General features: G+C 41.1%; 1 protein-coding gene across 3 annotated transcripts in view; it reads left to right on the forward strand.

Moving 5' to 3' along the window:
* The window catches only part of il1rl1 (interleukin 1 receptor-like 1), a 331,020-nt gene that overhangs the window by 14,069 nt on the left and 293,371 nt on the right, over window positions 1–23,580 (forward strand). For 2 of the 3 annotated variants that reach the window (XR_007570245.1, XR_007570244.1), the window contains exons 6-12: window positions 2,965–3,030; window positions 5,185–5,311; window positions 6,910–7,058; window positions 7,271–7,408; window positions 11,023–11,187; window positions 11,787–11,932; window positions 14,664–18,271. Coding sequence is in view for 1 of the 3 variants with exons in the window: in XM_050049210.1 (XP_049905167.1) it covers window positions 2,965–3,030; window positions 5,185–5,311; window positions 6,910–7,058; window positions 7,271–7,408; window positions 11,023–11,187; window positions 11,787–11,932; window positions 14,664–14,912 (1,040 nt within the window). In the remaining 2 variants the exon portion in view is untranslated. Of the gene's footprint in view, window positions 1–2,964; window positions 3,031–5,184; window positions 5,312–6,909; window positions 7,059–7,270; window positions 7,409–11,022; window positions 11,188–11,786; window positions 11,933–14,663; window positions 18,915–23,580 lie in introns of those variants that run through there. The other variant, XM_050049210.1, reaches the window with a different exon arrangement.

The following is a 23,580-nucleotide window of genomic DNA, read 5'->3' on the forward strand; positions in this document are numbered from 1 at the left end:
TTTCTGGACAGCTGATCACTGTCCAGTCCACGTAACAGTCAGGAAAAGATCTCAGGGTTGCTTGCAGAAGGTTGTAAAGACAGGAGAATCTCCCGGCTATAAGTGAATTGGTGCAGAGTGCCGCTGCCTCCATTGTCACCGCGTTGATCTCCACAAACCAGCCAGGAGAATAAAGTCCATAAAGCAGCACAAATCGTCACATAGTTCCTCAGGTTCATAACTGCAACTTACACACGTAGCTTTCCGAGAAAAGAAAGTTGACGATCACGACACAGAAACAAAGAAATCAACAATAATAAGGCAAACATTTGCGAGCTGCCCCGAGTCGCACTTGACAGAGCGCCCTGGATGTCAGGATTCCCAGTTCCCAATGTCACTTAATCCTTCACACTAGACCTTTAATTCACAGCTAAAGGCTTTTCTGTTTGCAGCTGTGTTTCATTAAATTAAATGATTATATATTTCTTACACAGCACCGCATAGAACAGAAGTAACAGGAGGCAGTCCCCAGAACCAGAGTTATGTTAGTTATGAGTAGTGAATTGCTTTTATGTGCCACTGACTGTAATGTATTTAAATTTTAATTCCTGTGATGTTCATATCAGTGAAGACCAAAAGCTGAACTGCAAAATCCTACCTGTGAAGAAGGCGCAACAAGGGAAAACGTGGCATCACTCGGCACTGACTCATCATGGTCCTCTCACGTTTGCAGAACGTCTAGGATAAGAGATCACACCACCCCCTCACAATCTACCCCACCCTCACCCATCTAAATAAACATATACATACACTCCACACTGCTGCTGCTACAAAGACGTAAACTGTACACCTCACTATATTGTTTAAGAAATACTCTATGCATATTTTATGTTGCATTGGACACCACCAGGCATCCTGAACTTCAGTTCAGTTCAGAAATCAGTGCATTGCACCTGTAATATTGTCCTTCATATGTACTGTATTGCATATCTAAATGTACTGTAAAAACTCACTACACTACAACTTGCACTAGCGTTTCCTTAATATTATTATTTTTGGATCTTGCTAAGTGACTGTTCTGTGTATGCTCTCTAAGATTATGATGTACAGCAATGTTTACTGTAGCATGTATCTCTGTGCAGATAACAATAAATCTTTGAATCTTTGCACTTGTTGCTTCTTTAACTCTTTCTGCTTCCCTTCCCTAATTCTCTTTTTGCCAGGTTAAGTGTAAGCTTAAATGCCAGATTTGCTGATTCAAATCATTTTGTTAAGTTCAGTTCAAAGATTTGCAGCCACTGACTATATAGTTAGTTCACCTTTTTTTCCAAATCTAAGTAGTTGCATTGCCTTTCAGCTGTCCGTCAGTGCATATAGCAGTTAGTGAACGTGTAACCATTAATTCTGCTGTGCTGCAATATATCTTCATACAACAGTTCATAAAATATCCTGCAAAAATGCACACACAGCAGTGCATATATCCTACGAATTAGCACCCCACAAAGTTAACATGTAGTATGTAGTTAACATAAAGTTACAGAGATAACAGAGATAGGCAAAAAAAAGTTACTGTGGTTAGGTTTAGGAAAAGAAACATGATGATGTCATACATTAAAATTAGTCAATTCAAGTTTCAGACACCTCGCTCCTGGGAGAAGTCCTGTGTTTTTTGACCCATCAACTGTCACAACCTTCCTGCTTACATGATCACATCCTTCTTTACTCTGGTCAGGGTATTGGTCACATGATTGCAGCCCCAAATACGTGGGTTATGCAGAGATTACCTTACGTAGGATGTGTATGGTTTGCTGCCATTTTGAGCAAATAGAAAGCAATTGTGCCATTGAGCAACAATAACCTGGTCTGAAGCAGTATTTTCCTGCTATTCAAAGAGCGCATCGTGTCAGATAGTAAGATGTGTTGACATGCTCACAGCATGTGTAAACTCTGCTTGTTGCACACACACAGGGACATGCAGATGTGTTGTGGGTGAATAAAAAAAATACATTATTATTGTGAAAAATATAGAATAGAAATAACTTTATTGATCCCCGAAGGGAAATTCAACTGTCCAGCAGCTCATAAAAGACAAAAAAACGACAACCACACTTCCCTTCATCAACAACAACACAGTGGTATTGACATAGACATAAAAGTTTAAACCAGCATAGATAGACAGAAGTTAAAAATCTAATTAAAAATCAAGTAAAATAAAATTACCCATTCCACACTCCAGTCCAGCTGTTGTTATCAGTTACATTCCTGAAAATGTGAACATAGCAGAGATCAGAGCAGAGCTGCAGAGCTGCTGTCCGACTCCACATTAAGAGAGATGCTGTGCACATTTGCAGTCTATTTTCACTGATTGTTTCAGAGGCTAAAAGTTTAGTTCTGTTCTCTGTCAAGTTTATAACTGCGGTTTTTAAGTTTTGCTGCTTAAATGTCTGTCAATATTTGCCGCAGTGACGTAACTGCTTTTACTGCGTTACTATCAGCAGAAAAGTGCTTGCTTCTCCAATTTGCTGAGTTCACCATGTAAATAGCAGTGCACCAGGTGTAGGTGCACCTGGCTTTTAAAGGAAATAGAAGATGACACTTTGGTTGGTTGAATTCATTTTACGACAAAAACACACTTATGATTAATTAAGAGACTTGTGCAACCCCTTTGCCCCTTGCGCCTGACTTTGAACCCAGATCATACGCAGTTTAACTACTTAGAGTGGAATTGGAGATGCCGTAAATGCATTTGTATAATATACTTGAGACCATGTGATGCATGCAACATTTCTCAAATTACAGCTCATAAAATCTTTGTTGTGTCATAGGCTAAAGAGCTGGTACAATTTTTTGGGTATCAGGTGAAATAATATAATTGATTATAATTGATTAGAGTCATAGCACTGGAATGTAATTGTTGTCATGTGTCCTACAGGAAAGAACGAAAAGAAGCACTCATTGTTGTATTTTGATTTTACTTGCCTGCAGGGCTAGGGAGCCACCGTCCGTTGGACTTCATTTCTCCAACCAACAAGGAGCAGCTTGCTGATGAAGGTTAGAAAACTTCACCTCATAACACCACAGTGCTGTCAGAACACTGCGAATACATTTCCTGTATTGACTAAGCCACTTACACCTCACCTGCAAGTTACTGATCATTGTTTAAGTGCTGTTTTTCAGTAAGACATCTGTGAATTGTTAGAATTGTGCCCAAACAATTCACACTTGGGTAACTACCAATAGAGATCCTTTAAGAGCCACATATTGATTTTCTATGTTTAGAGCAGGACCGTTTAGTTGGTCAGCTGTTGGAATATAAATATAAATTGTTCAGTTATTCATTGCACTGTTCTCGGAGCACAGAGCATACTCTCGGCACAGATGGAGCAGCAGAACATTGCTTTTACATGCCTCTGCAGCAGCTGCTCCTCTCTTCCATCGATCTGATCAGGTCTGATTGGATCAGTGGATCAGTTATCAACCCTGTGACTCGAACTCCACAAAATGTTGCTGAGGAAAAACAAAATCATGAAGAGCTCTGCCCGTCCTGCATTTATGGACCCACATAAACCACCAACCTTAGAAAGGGAACAGAGAGTAAAACCAAAGGGACACACACATGAATTTGTACTTACTGTAACACTGATATTGAGAATGAGTTCCATTTTGTGTTTTTTTGTCCCTTGAATCACGAGTTGCGCCAAAAGTTATTTGATAGGTGTAAAAATATTGATTTGATGTGGTTGAGTGATGCATTGTCGACCATGTCCATCACTTTGAAGATGTGGTCAGACACGAGGTGGGAAAGCAAAATCAAAAGCGTCGAGCCTTTGAGGTACCAGAGAGCTGCAGTTAGAGAGGCCTTGATTGAGGTGAGACATCACACCAAAGATTCTATGCCACATTCAGCATGTCATGTGGAATAGGCACTCAATCTTTTGAAAAAGACTGAGCAAAGTCTTAAACAGTACAGCTAGTGGCTTTGTGTCCACACAGTTGGCAGCCAAGGACCTGTGTGAGGATATGAATGTGGAGGCTGTACTTCAACAAAAAAGGCTGAGGGCCACAAAGCGCCGTTTCTCCTATGAGTCCTGCGGTGAGCCTTTTAGCAATGCTCTGAAGAAGATGGAGGTCACATTTTTCAGTGTTGTGGTTGATGCAGCCACCTCTTCCACTGAAGACAGATTTTCAACATTAGTAAATGTGGGAGAGAAATTTGGTGTTTTCAACTGATTCCCCTGACAAGGAGCTGGCTGAACAATGTGACTCTCTTGGAAACACATTGCAGTTCAAGGAGCACTGTGATTTGGACAGTCAAGAGCTTGTTCAGGAAATGAAGAACTTCCCTGACCTGCCCGCAGAGACCACCAGCCTCCTTGACTTGCTCCACTTCATACATGAGAAGGATCTCTCAGACATCTTCCCCAACTTTTGGACTGCACACAGAATCGCCCTTACTCTACCAGTCACTGTGGCTCAGGCAGAGCATGTTCCAGGAATGTCTCACTGGCCTTGGAATAATTAGCATTAATCATGCGCTAGGGGAACAGATCTCTTACAGTGACATCATTGAGGACTTTAGCTGCAAGTGTGTTCTTCTGATCAGTGCAGTAGTATAAATTGTGTAAATAGTGTAAATATTCAGTGTGTTTATTCTCCATTTTATTTGTATTATATTTTCTTTCTTGTTGTACCTGTGGCATGGATGTACCTTGTGCAGAATTGTGTGTATTTTCTTATCCTTTCTTATCCTTTATATATTGTGTTTCCTGTTTTAAGTGCAAGAAGTGGAATCTCTTTAGTGTGCTTTTCATTTCTATGATGAAGGACAATTTAGTTTTCCTCCTGATGTTGTGACAGTTATTTTGGATGTCCTTGTGGTTCTCAGTTTAGAAGCCAAATAATAAAGTAGTTGTTGTAGTTGTTGCCTAATTCTGTGTTTTTTTTTGTTTTGCGCCTAGGGCTAGAACTGCTACTGGTCTGTACCAAAATTTAATGTCAACCTTTCTGATAGCTGTTGAGACATTTCACTTAAAGGTCACTACAGTCAGCAGATTTCATCATCACCAGATCTTTCCGCTGGATAAGTGAAAACTTTGACCTGCTGGTGACACGACATGAACAGTCAGGGGATGACTAAACTGTATTCAGTCAAGTTTTAAAACAGTCTTTTCTGATTTCTAATATGATATTCAAACTTTCTTCCAGGCGCTGGGATCAAGCTGAACTGCTCAGTTTACTGTGGGATAAATGTGAAATCTCACTGCAAGGCCATGTGGGAGGTTAATGGAGTCTCTGTCCAGGAGCTCGATGGATACAGTCAAACCTTAAAAGAGTAAGGCTGATTTAAGCAGAACTGCACTGATTCAAGAAAAAATCACACAACAAAACAAGATAAGATGTGTGAAAACTGTCAGTACAAAATGTAATTGACCCTTTGCTAGACGCAGACTGGCCAATCATGACATAGCATTGGGAAAAAGATATACGTTTCTTCCCTGTTCCAAAACCAAAATCAAACCCTGAAAAGTGTAGGGTTAGCTAGCTAGCTACTGAAGATATAGCCTACTGAATGTATACACATGCTGCTTTTGCTTTTTAATGATTGTAACAGTGAAGCCAAACACGGTTCATCTGCACACACTGTGATGCCACACAGCTGGTTCAATATCAGCAAAGTTTCCCTTTATATTCATTGTCTTCTGTGGCGATCAGCAGTGATGTGATGGTTCACTTTTACACTGTGATCTGTAGCCTATAGTTAGTAGCCTAACTATCTTTAGCCCCTTTTACACTGCCAGAGTTTCGGCGAATGTTGGGCCGTTTTGCCGGCAAGCTGCGAGAATTTAGACACACAGAGCCAGATTGGCGAGTTGATCCGAGGTGCCCAATTTTCCGCCTCATAGGGTAGTCATATTGGCGAAACCCTTTTAGTTTAAACAGACTGAGGCGGCCTTCCGCAACGGGAGGAGCTGATGATGATGCCGCACGTGCGACCCACTGGCAGTGGATAAACAGGAAACAGCTGATAGCAGGAATTAGCGAGCAGCTAGTAGCAAGAGGGAAACACAAACCTGACAAACTCTGTAAAGNATACTGCCAATGCTGAAAAAAGACTGATTGGGCTTTCCTGCAAATTTGCACGATTCCTATCTAAAAAGGGCTAGTGTCTTTATAACCTGTTGTTGCTGCTGAGTTAGTTTGACATCCTGGATATAATGGTTAACGGGGGGTTGGGTTTGGATGGAAAAAAAGCACTTGGCTATGATTAAGAAAAGATCATGCTGATTCTTCTCAGCTTGTTTGTCTCTTGTCCTAACTCTCCTCTCCTCCTTTCTTTTTAAAATAGTCACGCACTAATTCTTATAATTATCTTCTAAAGAAGCTTTAGATATTGTTTTAGAATCCCAGAGAACATAAAAGAGCATCCTTTACGCAGCGCAGCCCCAAACTGCATGTCGTTTTTGTTAAATTCATTATCAGAGATGCAGCTTGGGAGACTTAACTTTATTACAAAATGACACATATAAGTGGGAAAGCAATTAGGCATCTTTCTCTCCTTGTACTGGGCAGTTGGTGAAACAGAATCTGGAGTTGGAGGTGGATGATCTTATCTGACTTGTTGTTAATAGTGGGTTATTGCTTAAATTAGACTGGCTTTATCGAGATATTTTGATAGTGTTTTAATCCCGCAACAGTTACAAACAATGCTGAGGCTTAGGGCCAACGCTATTGTTACCTGGGTGTCCATGAAGGCAGATGAGGAAGACGTGATGCTGCTCTGCAGGGCGCTCAATTTGTGTGCGGCTGCCAAAAGTGAAGCCGACGAGGGAGGGGCAGGGGCTAAATTTTAATTTTGTGCATTTCCTTCCTCTGTTCTCCGTGATCAGTGGTAATGTTGGCTTCTGAAACAAACTGTGTGTTCTTTGGCAGAAACCTAGAGAGTCCCTCACAGAAGACCATCTCCACTGCAACCCTGGTCATTGACAGAGTGTCTGCTCAAGATTTCAAGACTGAGTTTAAATGCATCGGCGTAGGCTTCTCTACAAATAACTTTACCATTATAACTCTTAAGCGGAGAGGTCAGTGACAGGATCGTGGATGAGTATGAGTCTATCAGGCTTTGGCCACACAGACAGTACTTGTTTATTGAAGTAATCCATTGTTTATTTCAGTGTTTTTATGAAATGTATTGACAAGATCAAAACATGTAGAATATTGCCCTCCATATCTTTAAGTGACCGACACACACACATCGTCTTTTCTTTTCTCTAATTTCCTGTTTATTTCCCAGAGTCAATAATTCCACTCGTCATCGGAGGCGTGTGTGTGTTGCTTTTTGGTGTGTTTGCTGCCGTGCTGGTCAAATGCTTCGCCATCGACCTCGCTCTCTTCTTCAGACGCTGCATCCCACTAAGCAGCTACAAAAAAGGTAAGAACTTTTCTAATCTGTGGAGGGTTTAGAAGTCGAAGGATTTTTAGAAGCGCTGCGGCAGGCTGCGTCCGAGGCTGAAACGATATGCCATCTCGTCCAGCTGCTTTGGTGTGAAACAACAGATTTAATTTTAAACTTTAAACTGCAAGTAGTTGCAAGGTTCAACACATCTCATCGTAAATCTGACCTGGGCTTAAGAGTGTACTTGGGACAGAGCCGACTCGCCGTTACCCACTGCTTCCAGTCTTTATGCTAAGCTAATTTTTTCACCAACCAGACAATATCTCGGGCTCTGCTGCATCAGTTTGACAGTGTTAAGGGATTGCAGTGCTAAATAGATTGAGAACTCTTTTAATGTGACATTAGAGGTGTCAGTCTCATAGTTTGATTCCTGCTGCATGTCAGTTAACATGCAGAGATGTTCTAAGATGTTCCTCAGGCTGTTTTCTTTCATATTGATACAGACTATGGTATAATGTTAATGTGACAGTGTTGACCATGGAGGGTTAGGTATTGCTTGTTTGTATTGCTCGTTAAGTTACTTATGCAACCCCACTTCAAGCTGACTGCCACGCTTTACTCTCTTCTCACCTTGATGAATCCAGTTTGCACACTTTGTTCTCTCTTACAGAACAACAAGTAGAAATAAATCAACTTCACAGATAAGCAATGAGTGAGGTAAGACAGATCATGTAACCAGTGATGAATTGCTTTTGGGACAACTGGACAGTGACACAACTTTTTCCCTGTATGTGTTGGCTACAGCTCCACACAAATGGAAATGGGAAAGTTGAATTCAGTTCAAACACTAATGCTTTTTTAGCCCCAATGTCTTTTTTTTCCGAAGAACCTTTTGCTTCACACTCATGTTTAGGCTCACAGAAAGCATAGCAGGCAGGGTGTGGTGAGGCTGCACTGGGTCATAATGATCTCATCAGAAAGAAAAAAAGTACCTGAACAGACCAAACACTAGAACACTAAACCCCTGAACTTGCCTTGGAAGGACTAAATGCACAAACCAGCTATTGTCGCCACTTAAAGAAGCACTACACAGGATTTTCCTAAAAAACAATCGTAATCCCTGTCAATCATCACTTGTGACCCACTCTCAGTGTGTGGTGGTGTTTTTCCACAGAGATTCTGCTCTCTGCCTGTATTTTCCTATTTTCTTCTTATAATTGTGTTGCGGAACTGTATGGATGTGTACTTGCACAGCGCTCAGGTGAGGTCGAGGCTTGACAAAAAGGTAGTGACCAGGTACCAGATCTTCAGCAGCAGGCATCCAAGGCATTCAGTTCGGTACGCATTATTTCCATTTCCACTGTGAAAATTTGTGGATGTGGAACCATTCTGTACTGTCCCCATTTTTGGTCAATAGATGGTCACTCTGCTCAGGGCTGAGTTGTGGCTGGTGCTGAAACTCATGTAACCTGTCAAGTATCAGTTCAAGGAGGACCCAAATGCAGACTGAGGGCCTGTCCCAATACCCCCCCTTAGCCCTACCCCTACATTTGCGCGTTCCCGCGAGGGGTAGTGGTGTCCCAATTCCTTTTTGCGTGTAGGGGTAGGGGGCATAACGAGGGGTAGTGGGTATGAAACTAGCCCTTCGGAGCGAGGGATGTCAGATGCTGAGATGCCAGCAAGGGGTAGATGTCACCATGGCTACCACCAAGCAAGAGACGGGGAAAAAAGTTCATACATAGCTAACATTACCGTTGTCAGGTTGCTTGTTAGCTAGCTAGCTCGCTCGCACTATCTGGCGTCTGTCATCTGTTCTGTTCTGCAAAATTGTTGAACTTTTCACATTACGATAACACACCAGCTAGTATAACTGTGCTGCTTCGTAATGTTAGCTGGTTAGCTAGCTAGCAGAACCTGTCGTCTGTCGTTCATCAAATGAAGCATGATGAATGCGGCAAACGCGATTGGTAGGATGAATGAGACTCCATTGTAGATGCCGGTTGGAAATGTAGATGTCTCACAACTTCCTGTTTAAAATAGTTACGTAGAACGTAACCGATGCGCTGACGTAGTGAGTGGTGTCCCAATTCCTAGGGAAAGATTTCTACCCCTACCCCTCGTTGCTTCATTTCGAGGGCTAAGGGGAAGTGGGCAAGGGGGGTATTGGGATTGGGCCTAACAGACAGGTTGAATTTTTTAACAAAAAGCGAGCTTTAAAGCAGCTGATAGAAAACATCTGGTACAGGAAGGCAACTAAAAGTCCAAATAGAAAGCAGCACCAACAACTAAACACAAAAACCAACCGGGAAAATACAATAAACTCAAATCTAAAATCCAAACAGAACACCAGTCAGGAAATGGATTAGGTAATGACACCAAGAACGCAGAGGTGAGCACAGGAATCAATGTGGGAATAAACACAAGAGGAACACAGACAAACTGACAAGGAACAAAGGGAAACACACAGGTATATATACACCGAAAACTAATCACAAGAACGAGACACAGCTGGAGGAGGAGGACATGGGCAAGAGGAAGGAAATGAGGATTGGCTAACAACAAGGGTGGAGCAAACAACACTAATACACAACAGGTGTGAAAGGAAGACTGTGGGAACAGGAAGGGACTAATGAGACGGGTGTGACAGAAAACAGGCAGGAAAACACACAAAGACAGGAAGTAAAACCAGATACGACACAAGAGGAGAGAATCTACAAAATAAAACAGGAAACAGATCAATCATGAATGAATAACATGAAACAAGGAGCACAAACAGGAAATATAAACAAACCCAGGATCAAGACATAACCACTGTTCATACTGTGGAGAGTTTTATTAGTAAACTGTAACTATAAAATGAAAGGATGTTTTGCTGCCTCTCACAGCAGCTGGAGTCTGAGAAAAAATAACTTCATTCACTGGGCCGACTGCCGGCAACAATTAAGGTGGAACGTTAACTTGTAATGTTACTCAATGCATGAGGTGACGACGTGAATCCACCAGCACACCTTAAATTTCACTGTGACAACTTTGACCATTACTTTGGTTTTCATATGACACACACTTTTAGTAATAAGTGGATCTTCAAGCGTTTGTATGTATTAATTCCGATAGCGATGACACATATCCCAATGCTTACTTGGAGAAAAAAAAAAAGTGTCTCGGAGCATTGTTCCTGTGGGCTCCAGCAACGCTAAACCCCTGAGCTTGTCTGAGAAGGACTAAATGCACAAACCCGCAATTTTAAAATATCCCATGGAGAGAGACTCTCACTGCAGCCTGTTCTATTTTGTTCTGAAAATGTCGGCGTGCAGCCTCGTTCTGTGGACGATAAACCAGGTGCAGACTGATAAAGGAGGAAATACAGTGAGTGCTGGGCGGAGCAGTGAGTGACAACAACCCTGCCCATATTTAGGAGTACTGTCAGTGGTGGAAACACTAGGGTCTAGGTACCATGTCTGAAGGGTTACTGTTGGTTCCAAAGGTACCATACTGAAAGTGTTTGGTGGAAACGGGGCTCAAGAGTCACAGCAGCAAAATAAGGCAAATATATTGAGGCAAAACACCAAACCAAAGTGAATCTGGAGTTGTCTTTAACTTTCGTAAAGAGTAAACATTTAGGCTTTCATGAATTTGCTTGTATTTTCCAGATATGAGGATGTACGATGCCTACGTGGTTTACCAAATGCAGAGCATGGACAAGGACACTGAGGACGCACTCTGTCAGTTCATCTCAAAGATACTGCCGTCCGTCCTCGAGGAAAAGTGCGGATATCGACTCTTCATCCATGGGAGGGACGACATACCCGGGGAAGGTCAGAATTTAATTTTTGTCTTTGTTTGATTTAAATTTTGGACACAAGTATGGATAAAAAAAACACTGGAGAGGCAAACTTCAAAACACCATCTGGAGTGTTGCATGTGATGGAGGCTTAGTCACATAATGCTGCTCACATGGTTTGCATTATTAGGGTCTGGACGCTCTTGTTATTGTTATTCTTCCTGTAATGAAATCTGCCTTCTCATTCATGAAAATAAACCAAACTTTGCACAAAGGTCCAGAGCTGTGCCAGATATCCTAAACTAAAATTTGGCTCTAATAGTGCTGATGGCGGAGCTACAGCGACTGTCTAAATTTAAAACTTTAAAGATTCACATCAGATCAGTCGTAGGTGCAACGACTTTGCAACTTTCACCAAAGTGTAGCCCCAACTGAGCAGAAATGTTCAAGATGGTGGATTTAGTTTATTCATTTAGTCTGACAGCCATCAAATGTGATTAAATAAAAACAGCTTAATCAAAGTAAAGAACCGACATGGTGAACTTCTCTGAAAAGATCCTGTCCAGCACCGTGGTTTGTTCTGATGAACCGTTTTTCAGTCACTATATGACCTTGTTCTGTGTGACCCCACAGACCGTCTGGAGCTGGTGGAGGACTGCATGAAGCAGAGCAAGAGGCTGATGGTCATCCTCACCCCGGGCTCAGGATCAGAGTTGGAGAACGCAGACGAACCTCCTGCCTCGCCCCAAACCTCAGTGATAGGAGGCTTCGACTGGCAGGTACGAGTCTTACTGAAGGCAGTAGTTACTATTTACATTAACGTGATAAATACTGAGAAAGACTGAGGACACACTGAATAATAAAACCCTCTCATGACAAAATGAATAGAACAATAAAACAGCTGGGGACACACCTCATATTCCTTTTCTTCTTTATTATATTCTTGTTGCATTAATGTTGGCTTGTTGTTCATTTTGTACTGTATCTTTACTGTTCAGTTTTCTAACCAACTACTATATTAATATCATGCTCCTCTATATTTGTTTTTTCCCATTTACGATATATCATTTTAATATGCAGTGCTGTCTGAGCTTCCTCTTTACAGTAGATCATACTTTTATTGTGTTTTTTTGTGCAACATTTTGTATGTTTTTGCACCCAGGCCTCTCTGCATAGACTACTGGTTAACCTTGTGTGAAGATTACATTACAAGAAGGTTTAAGATGAGCAGCAAATCAGGTCTACTAATATGGTTCACACCCAATGTGTGCATATTCCACTGGTAATTATTTGTTTTATTTGGTGTGTGCATACAGACTGTTGCTTGTTTGCAGATCTTTTGTCTGATTTCTGCTTCAATTCAAGATGAGATAATGTTTGATATCTTAAATTAGAGGTGTATTTAAACAATTATCTGTAGATAATTGCTGGAGGCCTCCAGCACTTGTCTTCCATGTGGTAGGTCCAGGGTTCAAATGGGGCTGATGTCAGCAAAGGCATGCGGTCGCAAATGGTTCCCACCGCTGAATCAAACAGGATCAGATTAAAGGGGAACTAATGTTTTTTTCAACCTGGGCCCTATTTTCCGACCTACTTTTGTCTAAGTGAGTGATAGAATGTTCAATATGTGACATTTCTCCAGTATGAAGCTAAGGCTGACCTGCCTGCAGCCCGTGAGCCCGTGCTATATTAAATTATAGGGCACTCAGGCAATGTCAAAATACGTCCACTAAAAGTGCATTTTTCTCACACAGATTGATTGTTAGTATAATTATCTGACAACATAACAGAAAGGAGAAATGAACGTCTGTGTTTACCTTTAGCTGGATTCGGACATGTTCCTTTGTCTGTTGTTGCTCCCTCTCTCTCCTTGTCTGCTCTTCAATTTCAATGAGCTCTGCGTCCGTGTACTCTGTGTTCAAATAAATACGGGCGCTCATCAAATTCAAATGGCTCATCCAGATCCAGCTGGTCAAAATCGGGTAAAAATTCAGCCATGACTTCTCCAAACAGAGTAACTCTTTGTAAGGTTTGTAAGGTCACTCCAGCGGTAACTTCCTGCAACAACTCAAATCTCGCGAGATGTGAGATTTCAGAGCCAGACTTTCACTCTCTGAGTGAGTGTTTTGACTCACAACAAACATGTCCGAATTTTTACCCGATTTTGACCAACTGGATCTGGATGAGCCATTTGAATTTATTTGAACACGGAGTACACGGACGTACACGGATGCAGAGCTCATTGAAATTGAAGAGCGGATGAAGAGAGAGGGAGCAGCAACAGGCAGAGGAACATGTCCGAATCCAGCTAAAGGTCAACACAGACATTCATTTCTCCTTTCCGTTATGTTGTCAGATAATTATACTAACAATCCGAGCCTATCTGTGTGAAAAAAATGCACTTTTAGTGGACGTATTTTGACGTTGTTTGACGCTGTCTGAGTGTCCTATTATTTAATATAGCGCGCTCAAGGGCTGCAGGCAGGTCAGCCCTAGCTTCGTACTGGAGAAATGTCACATATTGAACATCCTATCACTCATTTAGACAAAAGTAGATCGGAAAATAGGGCCCAGGTTGAAAAAAAATGTTAGTTCCCCTTTAATGTGATCCAAGTCCTCAACGAGGGCGTGACTCAAGCCCGTCATAGACAGAAGGTTCCAGATATAAAAGCATCTGTAGATGATTGCTGAAAAAGTCATCAATGCAACAGAAAACCATAACTTGTTCTCTCAAGATGACATCATCAAATGTTAATCATCATAGAACTGTTTGATTAGTTTATGGAGTTGTAAATTTAGAAGTTAATGCTTAATCTTTCACTCAGCACAGTGCGTCTGTCATTGCTAGCTTCAGACTGACGTAGTCGTCGCTGTCATGGCCAGCACCCATGTTGTGTCAACAGCAACTTGCATCAAAATCTGTGTGCACAAGGGCGTGAAATAATACATCATTAATGAGGATAATACTGATGACATTCTCTAAAAGCCAGGCACACCTAGCTTTTAAAAGGAATGGGAGCTGGAACTCTAATTGCTTTAATACATGTTATGCCCAAAACACACCTATTATCCATTGAGGGACTAAATACAACCCCCTAACGACCAGATTATGGAGAAAGTGGAGTTGAAGATGCCTTAAATGCACTTGCATCATGCTCTTAAAACCAGTGGTTCCAAACTGGTGGTCCATCATGGTCCAAAAGTGGGTCCCGGGTCCATTCTGAATGGACTACAAGTGACTTGCAAACATGTCAAGTTTGTAAAAAACACACTTTATTTTGAAGCACAGTGAATTTCCGGGAACTGCTCCAGATGACGTGTTATGGCTTTATAAATATGGCTCATGGTGTGTCTCCAGTCTTGGCTTCAAACTTTGTCATTTCCAAAAAGAGTTCTTTGATTCTACCCTCTGAAGTTTTATTCAACTTGCTGCACTGCTCTGGGGAAATCTTTGTGTGACTAAACATCCAGTGTGTTCAATAAATAAAAATGTCATTGATCCTTTCCCAGTTGGGGCTCCACCATGCACTGGTCCAGAGGGAAATGAGCGTTATTCTGATCCAGCTTGGGGACACTGGGCCAAAAGGATACACACACCTTCCTGCTGGCCTGCAGCACCTGATTCAAAAGAGTGCCCCCATCAGGTGGCCAGAGGGTTCGCGGGGCGCTGCAGCCTGGAACTCACGCTTCTGGAAGAGAGTAAGATACCTGATGCCTGCAACACCTGCCAAAAAATGTCTGCAGTCTGGTATTATTTGAAACCCTTATGAGTTTGCTGTGGCTTTACTGAAATGATAATTAGCATGTGTAATAAAAAGGATCCAGATACACGGGCCCATCAAACGCTTTACACAGATGTGAGCGGTCATGGGTCATCAGATATGTCACAACGATGCAAGTAAGTCCAGATAAAGTTGTGAATGTACCGTCGGTTCAAGGACCTGTTTATTCATCCATAAAAGTATTTGCATTTGAATGGTCACATCATTATCGCCCCCTGCTGGTTAAAAGACTGGATGTATATTTAGCCCTTAGCAGTAATGATTTTATGAGCTTTTTTAATGACAAAATTCTAACTATTAGAGGCAAAATTCATGACCTCCTGTCCTCAGATAGTACCTATCTAACCTCAAACACAGCTGTAAGACCTAATATATATTTAGATTGCTTCTCCCCAATTTCTTCTTCTGTTATTACCTGCATCTCTCTCTCTGTCTCTCTCTCTCTCTCTCTCATTGTGTCATGCGGATTACTGTTAATTTATTATGCTGATCTGTTCTGTACGACATCTATTGCACGTCTGTCCGTCCTGGAAGTTGCTCTTCCTGAGGTTTCTACCGTTTTTTTCCCCGTTAAAGGGTTTTTTTGGGGAGTTTTTCCTTATCCGCTGCGAGGGTCATAAGGACAGAGGGATGTCGTATGCTGTAAAGCCCTGTGAGGCAAATTGTGATTTGTGATATTGGGCTTTATAAATAAAATTGATTGATTGATTGATTGATATTCCCACAGGGTGAAAGTACAGAACCCCTGAGAGGCAAGTGTCTGATCTAAACTTTTTTTGCTGCGGTGTTAAGAGCATTACAACAGGTGAAAAATAAGCAGCAATTTCGGGATTCAAGCCAGCATGGAACTTTAAAAGTTGAAAGCTTGGTAGGATCAAGATCTTTGACAATTTAAGATGCCTGCATTAAAGATAAACAACAGGTTTTTGGGGACATGCTTTAATGGCTTAGTTTTTTTGATGTTTGAACAAATGCTCATTGATTTATGGTCAAATTTTGCAAAAGGCCATTGCACTTGTTTGGAACTTGTGGCGCCCCCTACTGACCGATTTCCAAATAATTTAACACGTGGTTTGTCATTATTATTTAACAGACCCTGCAAGTTTTGTAATGATTTGACAATCAGTTACTGATTTCCAGTCTGATTTGTATTATCTTATGCCCATTTTTTTGCATGTGCAGTGCCCCCTAGTGGTCAATATGAATACAACTTTCAGGTATGTTCCTGGTACCTCTCAAGACATCGCCTGCAAGTTTGTGATGATTGGCAGAGTGTTTAAGGAGTAAGATCCATTAATGTACTGAACACACACCTTCTAAAGTTCATTGGTCAATATCAACACAATCCAGTGAGATATCAAAAAGCTTTTGATACCGTTTGATGACCTTCATCTCATGGTGATCCACAGAAAATTTGGTACAAATCAGGCCTACGGCTTAAGGGGAGATGTCAAAAATGTGTTTTTAAAAAGATTCAATATGGCAGAAAATCTGGTCAGGTAGACCTTGAGAGTTCCTGAGGCTTTCATAGAACACATTCAGCTGAACATGTGTGTCGAATTCTAAGTCAATCCGACATACAGTGCGAAGGGGGTGGCCTTTCAAAACAGAATTTCTTTAACCATAATTATAGCGTAACCCCATCTGGCCCATCTGCATTATATTTCTTGGGCACCATTTGAATCCACTTCCAGTCATTGGTGAAAATTTCATGTGTCTATGACGGGAATTTGTAGAAATTGTGGTTCAGCCCCTCAGGATCATTTTTACCAGCCGTGACATCACTGTGGCTACAGTTTTACAGTTTTCACCTCATCAGTCTATGTCTGAGTGCGTCATTATAAAACGTGGTCCTGGTGACGCCTCAGTTGTGGCTGGGCTGACTCCCCAGATTTCAACTGGTTGGAAGGAAGCGTGAGACTCAGTTTCCAACTACATGATAAAAAATATATTCACTTGTGGAAACGAATCTCGGGAGAACCTTCACAAAGGAGAGCGCCTCCTTAGTAACAGCACAAAATAATAGCCTCTTTCAGAACAAAGGTGTTTTTAAATGGGTTAAATTGGGTCTCAGTGAAATAAACCAAGAAATAAAATCACTATATAAAGTGTTAGGTGATCGTTTAATAAGCGAACTCTTGCGTCAAACACCAAGAACAGCCCAGATGTAGCTGACCTTGTGTTCCCTCCACTTAGGTTTTAGAGCACACAGTAAAAACAGCACAGCAAAATGAATTCTCAAATGAGCCTCGAGACCAGAGTTCATGAGTGACAGTGTTTTCTAACATGAGGTCTGTATTCAATTGAGGATCAGAATGTCCTGGTAGTGTATTGCCTCACCTCTCTTAAATCCTCAGAGAGGTTGTCATCACATTCTGATTGGTCCAGAGGGGAAACACACCAAGCTGCTTGCAATTCTTAGTTAGGGGTCAGTACCCACACCCTGCGCAACAGCTGATCTGAATTACCCTCCAATTAACTGTGCAGTACGCTGCTGTTTCTCTTTGCTTCTATGTCATGCTGTTCCTGGATACAACTGTTGGTCTTCACCTCAAGAGCTCTGTACTCACATCAGACCACTGCTGTGTCCAACTTGTACTGATGTGCAGTTGCCATCTGAATGTAGACTCTATATTTTTTATGTTCTGTGACTATACATGTAGTTGTATTTATCTTTTTGCTGTTTCAGCCCATTCGGCAGATTAAATGTTGGTGCTGAACATGTCAGCAAACCATGGATACATTACATTTGTATGTTTCATACGTGTCATACCAACGTTTCTAAGGTGACGTAGTAGATGAGCCAACTTTGTCCTTGACCTTGGTGAGTCGCGTCTTCCAGAAGCTTTCAGGCACCCACTGTGGGTGTTTTTAAGGGGACCGTACCTATGTTCCCCCATAATATAGGGACCTTTCCGAAAAAGGGTGCTATGTCCCCCAGGTCCAATGTTCCCCCCTGAAACGCGAAAGAAAAACGCACTTACCTCATGTGATTGCATGATTCAATGCCCAAAGGCGCAGACAACGCTCTCCAAGAGTCACATATATTTAGAAAGGGAAAAAGCCAAGGTTACAGAACATAGGGGGGAACATAGGACCCAGGGAACATAGGGATGACTCCAGCAGTTTTTTAGCCACAAGAAGCAGGTATTTTAAGCTCAAATATTATGTTTTCCAAACTATAACCAAGTGGAATTTGTGCCTAAACCTAACCACACATAAATGACACTGAGTCAGTCAGTCATTTTCCATTACCGCTTATCCTGTCGGGGGTAGCTCAGGGCTGGAGCCTATCCCAGCTGACACTGGGTGAGAGGCGGGGTTCACCCTGGACAGGTCACCAGACTATGACAGGGCTGACACATAGAGACAGACAACCATTCACACTCACATTCACACCTACGGACAATTTAGAGTCACCAGTTAACCTGCATGTCTTTGGTATGTGGGAGGAAGCTGGAGCACCTGGAGGAAACCCACGCTGACACGGGGAGAACATGCAAACTCCACACAGAAGGGCTCCCTCACAAATGGTTTGAAACGAGGAACCCTCTTGCTGTGAGGTGACAGTGCTAACCACTGCACACGTTTTTTCATTTATAAAACTGCATCAGGACATAAGAATGCTTTTCTCTACACACACACACACACACACACACACACACTGATGCTTACTGAGGTGAGATTCCTCATCAGCCCCGAGGGGTTCCTTTGCTGTTGTATTTCTGTTGAGTCACTTTTATGCAAATAATCCTTTTGTGCAAATAAAGCCTACAACATTTACTCTGGTGAACAGGCTGACACTTAAATTCTGTATTCGTCTATAAGAGACTATTTATTTATTCTACTGTTGTTTCTGTATGACTGATGAAGACACAGCATTCTGTATATTTATCTCCAGTGTAGGATGTTTTTAAAAGTACTTGACAACAAATGTAATTTATGTTGTTGCAAAATGTCGACTTGTTCATTAAAATGCTCGAAGTAATGAATAAGTTATTTGTGTGTTGTCTTTATTTTTTTGGTAACATATAATGTAGAAAGTTTTCTACCTCTGTATTGCTGAAGATGTCAGAACAAAGCAGGTAACCACTCTTTTCCCAGCCCTCATCATGCAACAATTATTTTCTTCAGTAGTTTACTTTTGATCTGCTCTTAACCGTTGTTACAGCGTTTATCCACCAGAGGGAGACACTTTCTTTTCCCCATAAGAAAAGTGTTTCACTCTGATGCAGCGGTCCTGTTAAATGCTGCGATGAAAAGCTCTGTTACTGTTAATATAGCTCATTTTATTCAGGCTCAGAAGCCTAGTGATTCTGTTATTGTGCAGTTTCTCCAACATGCTTTTTTTTTTTTTTTTTGTTATCCCGACTCTATATGTGATAAAAAGCTTAAGAGAGGGCCCTTGACATTTGGGTTTTGTTTGCAATTTTTTATTTCTAAGTAATTAGTGCCATAACAAAATTAAATTGGCTGAATAAATCAGTTGAAAGACAGTTTTTTCTTTTTATTAAGACAAATAATAAGACTGAACTTTGTATTAAAAAATCATCCTCTAACCCCTTAAAGGTGCATATGGTTTAGTCCACCCCTGCATAACACAGCTTGTTATGCTACTGGAGCACCAATGTGCACAGTCATGTCTTCCCCAAAAAAGGGAAATTGGGTTCCAAAAACAAAGAAACAGATAGAAAGAAAAAAAAGTGTAAAAAATAAAATAAAATGACTCTAACAAAAACAAAAAAACAAAAAAGTGTGTGAGAGAAAAGTGGAAGAGAGGAAGAGCAGGGGCCCCCACAGAGAACAGAGAATGCTTGTGCATAGAGCCCGGTCTCACTTAGAAGTAATCAGAACCTGCAGTGACCTGTGGCGTCAGAAACCGATGAAAAAAAGGTGTCTTTTAACGTTTGCATGATACGCTGACGGTTGCTGTTATATCAATCAATCAATCAATCAATCAATCAATCAATCAATCAAATTTTATTTATATAGCACCTTTCAAAACAAATCAGTGTCATTCAAAGTGTTTTACATTTTGATTGAAAAATACAGAGAATAAGAAAATAAAATCAGAAAAAGGACAATAATAATTTAAAACAATAATAGAAGATAAAAACAAGATCAAAACTACTGTGCTGCTACTGAAAAAAAAAAACAATTAAAAAAATTAAAATAATTAAAATAACATGCAGGATCAAATATAAAATCAAAGTCAGAAGAATAGCAATAATAAAAAGAGAAAAATACAGATAAGACCACTGAATAAAAACAAAAGTAAAAATAAAAATAAAATGCAGGATGCAGTTATAGTTTAAAGGCGCCCGGCGGCATCAGGGGGAACCACGGCAGGACAAGAACGATAGTTAAAGCAGAGAAAGTCCGACTGGAGCAGGCAGGAGAGGGGTGTATGGGTCCAACAACCCCCAACCTTCACCCGAGAGAGTGGTGTTCGCGTCCACATCGTTTCTGAACATGACCAAACGTCATTATGTGACAAGGTGGGAGTGAGAATGTGTTGGTGCATGGGGTCCAGAATTTGGTGCTACACCCCTGCTGACTGATCTTTTTGGTACATATTTATGCGGTTCCTTTGATTACCAAGATATCACTTTAACCACTTTATCTTCAGGGTAACTGCAGAATCTAACACATCCTAATTAGGCTACTATTGCAGAGAAAATATGCATCCAGCTCATGAAGCTTATGTCTTCAAATTATTGTCTTGTAGAACTGCAGATTTATGTAGAAAAGACTTTAGTTTACAAAATTACAGAGGCAAATATTTTGATTCTGTGATGCTAAAATTAAAGTGCAAAGGGGTCTTAGGACTAACTTTAAAATATGACACATGCATTATGTCGTTAGGTGTCGCAGCAGTAGTGGGTAGTATCTCATATTGTAGCTGTAGATGCAGGAGACCCACACATGCAGACAGTAACACCGCGGGCTGTTGCGGGTTGTGGCCGCTGGGTGGAGACAGTCAGTCAGATACAGAGACGGAAACGTTCACTAACCTGTTACATGTCACTGTCACACGCTCACTAACATGAAGCAAGCAGCTGATTGTGTGGTGTATTCCCACTCTGTCAGCTGCTCGTTCAGCCGCCAGCCTCTGCCTGCAAGTCTCTGCTGAGGGCGTCAGTTAGTGTGTGATGGAGGATTCAACCAGGACCGAGTGTAAAATACAAGTAAGTGATGATCTGTCATTTATTTTATTGTGTTGTACTTTTACCTCCATATGCAACATATCTGATATTTCAGATGTGGAAAAAAACGTAAATTAAGTTCCTCAAAATAATAATAAAATGCCACTTTTTATGCAGGACTGCGACTGTAGGGAGTAAAGAGTTTGGTAAAGTTACTGAACTGGTTACAACTAACTTGTTATGGAAATATAAATATCTATCTGGTGTAGTGAAACCACACCAGATAAAAGTTACAGTGAATGAATCGTCTGTTTGATCACATTTACAGGGCTATTTTAACACACACACACACACACTTCTACAAACCAGTTGAGGCCTTTAAAGGAGCTGAATAACTTAGAAATATATAAATAATGTCACTAACTGCAGTAAAGTCAGTGTGAGCTCTGAGTAGTGACACTTAAAGACATCGTGAGGCAGAGATATTTTATTTTGTTGATGTGTAAGATGAAGATTGAGGGACTTTTTCTGTCTTTATGCAGTTTAATTGTTCAAACTGTGACATAATTTAGTTTAATTAAACAACAAACTTGGTGAAGAAGTTCAGTTTTCTTCCCTCTTCTTGAAGACTCACACACACACACACACACACACACCCTCTCCCTCTCTCTCTCTGTGCTTATATGCAAAGTGGACGTCGTGACTGTTGAAACAGAGAAAGATATATTTGGCTTTTGACAGCTACATGTCATCATGTCAGAGGAGTGACGGCTTCAGTCACTTCACTCAGCTGACTGTGAAACAACCTGACCCGACAGCTGTGGTGATGATTCAGGCAGAGGAGCTGACCTCTGCTGACAATCTGTGACACAAAGCAAACAACTTTAAAAGATTTATTTTGCTTCAGAGTTCTGATATTTTAGTTTGGCCTCTCTGAAAGCTGCATGCTCTTTGCACTTCCTGCCATCTCAGAGTGTTTGGGGTTGTATTGTGTTGTCACTGTTTCATTCTGACATCTCAGATATTGGAATATTCGAAGGCGACTTTGCACACTGCATGACAGTTATATGTCCTTTCCGTCTGCTGACTTGTTCTGGTTGAGTTTTTGTAGGGGCAGGATAGAAGACAAAACTCTTAGTGGCCATGTGACACTCTTTGTAAGAAGCTCTGTTCTGTTGCTGCTCAGTCCAGTCATCAGAAGAACATTTTGGCATTGTAAGTTTATGAAAACCACTGGTACGTTATATTTGTACGTTTCTTTTGTATCATGTCAAAGTGACGTAGTTCTGATTACATGTATGAGCTGACTGTCGCCATGAGGTGGAGGGGATGGTGGACGGCGTGACACTTAGGTGAGACACCTGCCAGGCTGCAGAGCACTGTGTAAGACCAGCAAACAACCAAACCGGGAGTTTAGTGACCTGTTGCTGCATTTCCACCAAAACCAGGTATTTCAAGCTGAAACATGAGCTTGTCCCAATCATAACCAGGGTTTTTGTACCTGAACCTGACCACACATTAACCACAGGGTTATTAAAATGTAAAGTTTCATAGTATCTGCTACATAATAAGGTGCAAATATAATGTATCTGTGGTCTGCAGAAATGTACAATGCTAACATTTATTCTGCTGATTGTGCACACACACAGTGCACCAACTAACAAGAAAACCTGAAGGTCCAGTGTGCAGGATTTAGGGCGATATACTAGCAGGAACTGAATATAATATTAATTACTTTTTTCCATTATTTTATAATCACCTGAAACTAGGAATCGTTGTGTTTTTGTTACCGCAGAACAGGTGCTCCAGAGTAGCATGTGGCTCTTTGGCCCCTCTCCAGTAGCTCCCTGTGGCTTTGACAGAACATTATATGGAAATGAACAACCTTTTTTTTTTACATTTTATTTCCATTTATTTATTCATTCATTCTTCAACTGTAAAACTGCATAACCTATATACTGATTTTAATTCTTTTTATAACATTTCATCAACTAAAATGTGCATCATGTGCCTGTGGCCTTCTCCTCTAATAACATCACTGGCGATGGCTACAGTAGTCTTGAATCTCCCTAGCTGGGCCAGCTGGGGATGCAAAATCTAAAAAGAGAAAAGTCTCAGGGAAATAATAGTGTATGCAAATTTGTTTGCTTTCATCAGCAACGCTGCAATGTTAAAGTACCAAATAATAAAAAATAGCCCATCTGACCTGCAGTGTTACCTTTATTATGAGGCTCACACATGTTTTGCGGCTCCAAACAGATTTCTTTTTCTTAAAGGCTCTTTTGATAGTAAAGGTTGCCGACCCCTGTCCTGGAACACTAGAAGTGACTAGTGACTAGTGACATAAAAATAATAGTTAGCATGTTAGCCATTAGCCTAGATACAGCCGGGGCGCATAGTAGCGTCAGACCTGTTAAAACGTAAGTGAACGGGCAACCTTCAAGTGCAAAGTTAGTCCACTAAACAAGCTTTTTTTCCACAAAGACCGCCTCATATCGT

This window comes from Epinephelus moara, chromosome 7 (genome assembly GCF_006386435.1).
Source record: "Epinephelus moara isolate mb chromosome 7, YSFRI_EMoa_1.0, whole genome shotgun sequence".
Lineage (NCBI taxonomy): Eukaryota > Metazoa > Chordata > Actinopteri > Perciformes > Serranidae > Epinephelus > Epinephelus moara.